General features: G+C 39.7%; 1 protein-coding gene across 1 annotated transcript; it reads left to right on the top strand.

Annotated features, from left to right (window-relative positions):
* Positions 1-430: 430 nt before the first annotated feature.
* On the top strand, positions 431-1,246 carry LOC107465694 (uncharacterized). The gene has a single exon (XM_016084665.1). It carries the CDS (start codon positions 431-433, stop codon positions 1,244-1,246), a length of 816 nt encoding a protein of 271 aa, XP_015940151.1.
* Positions 1,247-7,200: the final 5,954 nt, after the last annotated feature.

Genomic DNA, 7,200 nt, shown 5'->3' with positions numbered 1-7,200 from the left:
GGAGTTGGCAACGCCAATCCCAAGTTGGCAACGCCAACTTCTTGCCCAGCTTGCATCATTCTTGCTTCCATGCTTCCTTGTTTCATCACCTATCATCAACAAGGGAAATAGCTTCAAAGTCTTACCAATTCAAGCAATAAATTTCATGAGATTCATTCATACTCATTCATATATGCATTCCTTAAATCATTTGCATGAATTTGGCTAGAATTAACATGTTCCTTGATATCATCATGCATGGAAACAAAACTCATAAAAGGACTTGTTTATTAAGAGAAAATGAGTGAATTTAAGCTAAAACTAACTAAACTAACTAACTAATAAAGCAAATATGCACTTGCATCACCCTACTAAAGCGAACAATTGGTTCCAAGCGATGGAGCGTGCGTTATAAGCCCAGCAAGTTCCGAAAAATCAATTTGTGGAGTTTATGGTGTATCAACTGTTAGGAGAGGCCCGGAACTTGTGGCAAGGAGAATGCCACTTACTACAGCTTCAGAATGCCGACATTCCTTGGGATATATTCCAGACGGCTTTTTACAAGAAATGCTTTCCTAAATCTGTAAGGGAAGCGAGGGAATTGGAGCTTATGCAGCTGAAGCAAGCCTTGTTGTCTATGGCCGAATACACTAGTAGGTTTGAGGAACTTTGTAAGTTCTCAAGGGTATCTCAGGGTGCCCCAGAGACCTATGAGAGTTCGAAGTGCATTAAGTATCAAGGAGGCTTGAGGGATGCTATTATGACTGCTGTGGCTCCTTTGGAGATTCGGATCTTTTTCGAGCTTGTGAACAAGGAGAGGGTTATGGAGGAGTGTCCGAAGAAAGTGGCAATACAAAGAGATACTTGTGGGGAAAACAACAACTGTAGGCATAAAAAGTACTTTCAACCAAGAGCTCAAAACTTCAAGAGGGGTGTACATGTACCTCAAGGTCAAGGCAACTTTAGGAGACCCACTTTTGATCCGTATCATCCGGTGAGAGGAAGAGGTGATTGCTTTAATTGCGGATCACCTGGTCACATGGCGAGGGATTGTACACGTGGGAGGAACCCGAATGCGGGTAGGAATCAACACCAAGGAAGAGTGTTCACTGTGAATGCCAGTGATGCAGCTAAGGCGGATCCTTTTATAAGAGGTAGGTGTATAATTGGTTATAAAGCTTTAACTCCATTGTGTGATATTGGAACACCGCGTTTAATAATAGCTTATAATGGAGATGAGGATTTGATACTAAAGTGTCAAACATAGTATCAAATTTATGACTAAACTCACTTATGATGCGTAGATTATTGCCAATAGAGCTAACAGAACCTAGGGACTTTTTTGGTTGACGTGAGTGAATAATCAAAGTTCTTAGAGATCAACGGCGCTATAAACTTGATACTGGAATTTTGTATCACTATAATCTTCCTTCGGCAAGTATACCAAATTGTCGTCAAGTAAAAACTCACAAAGAGTGAGGTTGAATCCCACAGAGATTGATAAATTGAGCAACTTTAGTCAATTGGATATTCTAGTTAAACAAGTCATTAATGGGTATTGAGTGCAGAAAATAAATGACGTAATTGTAAATGAACTTGAAAGTAAATGACTGAATTAATGAGCGGAATGTAAATTGCTTAGAATGTAAATTATATAAAGTAAAGGAAACAAAATAACTAGAAATTAAAAGGGAATGGGGGTGATGAACAAAGTAAAAGAATGGGTAGATAAGAATAGGGAAGATCATTGGGTTCAGTAGATATTGTATTCTCTAGATCAACACATTCTCATCTCTTTCTCAATCATGCAAATCATTAATCTCTTGGCAATCACGAGTGATTGAATTTCAATCTCTTGGCAATTCAATATATCTACTCTTGAAAAATTGCCAATTCTTTGATCTAATTGCTCATGAGAAGAGATAAAGCTTGGTTACTGATTATACCACACACTCTTCTAGATCCAAGTATTGGGAGAATTATATTTCACTATATTCGACCAACCCCAAAACTAGTCAAGTATGAGAAAGATTTTCTAGCATGATTCCATAATTCCTCTTCCAATGATCAAATAGAATCCATGTATATTCAATTTCTTTCCCAAGACAATTGAGTACTAGAATGAAGAACAAAAATCTTTCAAGTAAATCAAAGAGAGATGAGGAGAAGAAGAAAACAAGAATTACTATTGATCCATCAAATTACAATAGAGCTCCTTCCCCCAATGAAGTGGGGTTTAGTTAATCATAGCTCAATAAAACTCAAAAGAAGATGAAAGTGCATAAGAGTAAAATTAAGCTAAATACAAGCAAAGAAAAATGAAAAGTGTAGAAAAGTGCTCTATGGTGTATCCCTTGTTTCCAACCTCCTTTCCAAGTTGAAAACTCCATCTATTTATAATGCTACTCCAAGTCTTCACTTGTTGTACTTCCTTTGGGCCTTTGGACTTTGCATTCTGGCACTTGGACCTGGCGCTTGGTAATGAGCTTGAAAAGTGACCGCCAATTATTGTGCATATGCCCTAAGGGTTGTGTGTAGGAACCCTTGCAAAATTTACCCTTGTGTGTACGTGATAGACCCCAATTTTGTGGGTTATCTTGTGTTGAATATAGGGGATTTTATCAACTTATCTCACATTTATTCAATGAAATAGCATAGTTTTGTGAATGTCTCCTAATTTGTACTTAAGAGTAAAAACATGCTTTTTAGGCCTTTAAATTTCTAATTTCAATTCACTTTAATTCCATTCGATGCCTTGATATGTTTATTAAGTAATTTCAGGATTAGAAGGCAAAGAATTGGGTTGAAGGAATGAAGAAAAAGCATGTAAAAATGGAGAATTCATGAAGAAATGACAATTTCCTGTATTCAAGGTCACGCGCACACGTCACCCACGCGTACGCGTGAGAAGGAGATTCGCCAGCAACGCGCAAGCATCACCCACGCACACGCATGATTAGGAAAACTGCCAATGATGAGTACGCGTGACAAGCGGCGCGTGACCAACTTAAGGGCAATACGCTGGGGAAAATTTCTGAGCCCAAGGAGGCCCAAATCTAACTCATTTCTGATGCTTTTGAACCCAAGGATTGCAAGGGAATGGGAGGAGTAGTCATAGTATAGTTTTTATCATGTTGTAGGTGGAATTCTAGAGAGAAAAGCTCTCTATTCTGTCTAGAATTTAGGGTAGTTTAGGTTAAATTTTCTAAGATCCATTTTTTAATTCTTATTTTGATTTCAATTCTCTTTATATTTTAGTGTTCTATTGTCTTAATCTTCTTAGTTTCTCTTGTTAATTTCTTCTTTTGCTCTCTTTTATGTTTATAAACCCTTGTTGGATTTAGTTTCCTCTCAATGCAATTTTATGTTTTCATGTCTCTTTATGTTTATCTTAGTTGCTATTGTTGATTTCTTGCTTATGTTAGTTATAGGTTTCATTAATTCTTGCAATTTATGATGTTTACTTTTATTGCATTCTAGGTGTTTGTTAAAATGCTTTCACTAGTTATTGAGTAGTTTTCCTTACTCTTGGCCTAGGCTAAGGGAATTGAGGGACTTTGAGTCATTGGGTCTCATTGAATTGGTGATTTGAGAACCCTTTGTGGTCAATTTGATAACCATTGACACTAGCCTACTACTAAGTCAATTAGTAGCTAGGTTAAGACTTATGGATTGATGTTGATCAAACCTATTTGACGTACTTCAAGTGTTGAGGTAGACATTGTACGTACTTCAACCATAGAGGTAGACTTAATGGGTTGGTCCCTCATAATTGTCAATACATAGTTTGTAGAAAAGGATGGTGATCTCAATTCCTATGCTTAGCCAAGAGTTCTTTTCCTTTATTTTATTAGTTAATTGTCATTTACTTTCGTGTTATTTACTTTTCTTGCCAATTACAAATCAAACACCTTTGTTCTTCATAGCCAATAATTTATCACTTCATTGCAATTTCTTTTGAGACGACCTGAGGTTTGAATACTTTGGTTAATTTTCATGGGGGTTTCTACTTGTGACAACCAATTTATTAAAATTTGATGTGAGGATTGATTGTCGGTTTGGACTATACTATCAACGGAATTATTTGTGTGAAATTCCTAACCGGTATATATATATATGTTAATATGCTTCTTTGTTAGTTTTTGCTTGCTTTAGGAGTTAGTTTTTATTACTTCTTATTAGTATTTGTTTTTATTCTTGCTTGGTACTATGAATTCTCACCCCTTTAGCTATGAGTTTGGTTCAAATTATGTTGTAGGAAATGGGAACTACAATGACAACATGCATCAAGGATGGAACAATCAAAGATGGGAGGAGCCACAAGGAATTGATCACTCTTCGTGGCAACAACCTCCTCCAGTCTCTTATAGATATAATCCAACTCCTAATGCTTACCAATCTAATGGATGTGGTGACCCTCATTGTGGTTGTCAACAACCACCACCATATGCCTATGACCCCTCCCCTCAACATAATTTGGAATCACCATACTTTCGAGCCCCCTACCACCAAACACCTCCATATGACCCTAATCCTTATCCACCATACCAACCACCTTATGAGCCATATGAACCATACATAAAACCACCGTAATTTCAACACAACTACCCCCAAGAACCACCTCTATATACACCATCTCCATACTCTTACCAAGATGAACTACCTTCCAATTATGAACCCTTTATCCCAAATGATGAACCCTCCATTTCCACACCACCTCCAATGGATGAGTCTCTCCATGCCTTCATGCTAGAACAACAAAGAGATATTAGCTCTTACATCCAAAGGCATGAGGAGACGCAAAAGGAATTCAAGAAGCTAGAAGTCGTGATTGCTACCATGGCGGAAGCCGTTAGCAACATGGTCTCCTCCCGTCTAAGCCTATACGATCAAGGCACTCCCATTGTTGAATGTGGAGAAGCAATCAAGGAGCATAGTGAGGGAGTGAATTTGAAGCTTCAAGGTGGAGAAGAGGAGTTGAAGCAAGAATTGCCACAAGGGGAGGAAGTTAAGACAATTGAGTTGGAAGAAGTGGTTGAAGATTTAAGAGATGTTAAAAATCCATGGGGATGTATAATTATAGAGCTCTCTTCCAGGAAGCTTGATATTGATGTTGAGGAGGGTGTACAACCTCCAAGGCATATCCTGGTTGAAAACTTTGAAGCGGTTGATCAAGAGATGGATTCAATCATTGAGGAATTCTTATGTACAATTGAATCCTCTCCCATTGGACATGAAATTAAGGTCATAGAAGAATATGCACAACCTCCCATACGCTTGGTGAGCAATAAAGAAGAGATGGAATTGGAAGAAAGCTACCAAGAAGAAGGTTTCGAAGAAGTTGAGCAAGCATTAAGTTCCATCATTGAAGATAACTCTACACCAAGTGACATTGGTGACCTTGTTCAAGATTCATCCAATGGTTGTGAAGTTAATGTTCAAGTGGACTTCACACAACCTCCAAAATTTGATTTGATTGATGACGAGGAGGAGTTGGAAGAGGTTGACAAGCAAGGAGAAGTTGAAGGAAGTTGTCAAGAGGTGGAAGACATCAAGGAAGAGCATAAGGGAATAACACTTGCAAAACCATTGGATATATCCCTTCCTAAGTCACTATCCAACACAACATTCAAGTGGGTAAAATTTTTACCCCTAAGGTTTACTTTCCCACTTGAATATGGTTTGCTTGAAACAAATGGGCAACTTAGAGCTCTTTGTGGAGTTAAGAGTATGAGAGAATTGTGTATTGGTTGGAAAAACAATGTTAGGCCCATTAAGGTTGAACCCTCAAGGCATAGGTCCCATGGTTGGAAGAATGATAAATTGTATGGGTCTGTGAGGAGAATTTGGTGCCCCAATGAGAATTCTATGTGTCTATCACCCGGATGGAACAATGATGATCAATTAGAAGATGGGTGTGAAAATAAGATATGGGATCCCGGATCGCAACATGAAGACCAATTTCGGGAGCTCATATCTTGTGAAGAACTTCACCCAAACTTGGTAAAGTCAGTTGGAAATTCTGACAACCATTTGAGGAGCAAGCATCCTTGGGAGTTCAAGGATAAGTACAAGCATAAACCACCTTGACAAGGAGCCTCCCAATTGTCCAACTTAAGGACAATAAATAAAAGTGATAGGTGGGAGACACCCCATGATGACAAGTCATCATATACCCATTTTTCAAGCTAATTTCACTTGTTTTGTTAGTCTTTATGCACTTTCTTGCTTCTTAAGTAAGTGATTTGGAGTGGAAATGCACAACTTCTTTAAATCAAGCAACCACCATGAAATTAATGTTAACTCATGAGGTTTAAGCTAATTTTAATTGAATTTTAATTGATTTATAAGCCTTATGAATTTAGTGATACTTGGAGTGGTTGTTTTGGTTTATTTTAGGTGAAGAAAAGAATAAAAGAGAAAAGCGTGGCCTAAGAAAGCGTGACCCAAGGAGAAGGAAGCGTGGTCAAAGGAAGGAAAAGTGTGCCGCATACAATGGGGAGGCAAGCATTGCCCTCCACAAGGGCACACTGCCCTTTAGGAGGGCAACATAAGGGAACAAGGCAAAGAAGGCAACTCTGCCCTGCCCACTACAAGGGCAGAGCACAAATTTGTGCCTTGGAATCAAGAGGAATAAAATGTTGCCCTGCCCTCCACAAGGGCAGTATCGGGCTCACAAAGGGAAAAAATCAAAGGAAAATGTCTCCAAATGCTTGCCACAAGAGTTGAACACGGGACCATGAAGAAACAAGCAACTAAGTCCCATTACCGTGCCAAGAAACCAAGGAAAATGATTGAGCGTGTGTTTCTGCCCGGATTTGAATGCGGGACTTCATTTTAGAAACACTGCCCTGCCCTCCGCGAGGGCAGGGCAGCATTTTGTTGGTGCATGAATCTGGCGCACCAAGGGACATTTCTGGCGCACCAAATCACTACCCTGGCAGCACCAGCGCGCACCACAGCACGAACCTGGCAGCACCATATTTTTCTGCCCTGCCCTCCGCGAGGGCACGGCAGCATTCTGTGCACCAAGGCACCATTCTGGCGCATCATGGCATAAGTCTGGCAGCACCAAGCAGCGCACCAAGCACCCATATGGCGCACCAATTTTTCCTGCCCTGCCCTCCGCAAGGGCAGGGCAGCGTTCTGCGCACCAAGCCGCACCAAGCAAGCACCAACACGCACCAAATCCTGCCCTGCCCTCCGCAAGGGCAGGGCAGC

This window comes from Arachis duranensis, chromosome 9 (assembly GCF_000817695.3).
Source record: "Arachis duranensis cultivar V14167 chromosome 9, aradu.V14167.gnm2.J7QH, whole genome shotgun sequence".
Classification (NCBI taxonomy): Eukaryota; Viridiplantae; Streptophyta; class Magnoliopsida; order Fabales; family Fabaceae; genus Arachis; species Arachis duranensis.
Note: the sequence above shows the minus strand (reverse complement) of the source record. Positions and strands in the feature narration are given on the sequence as shown.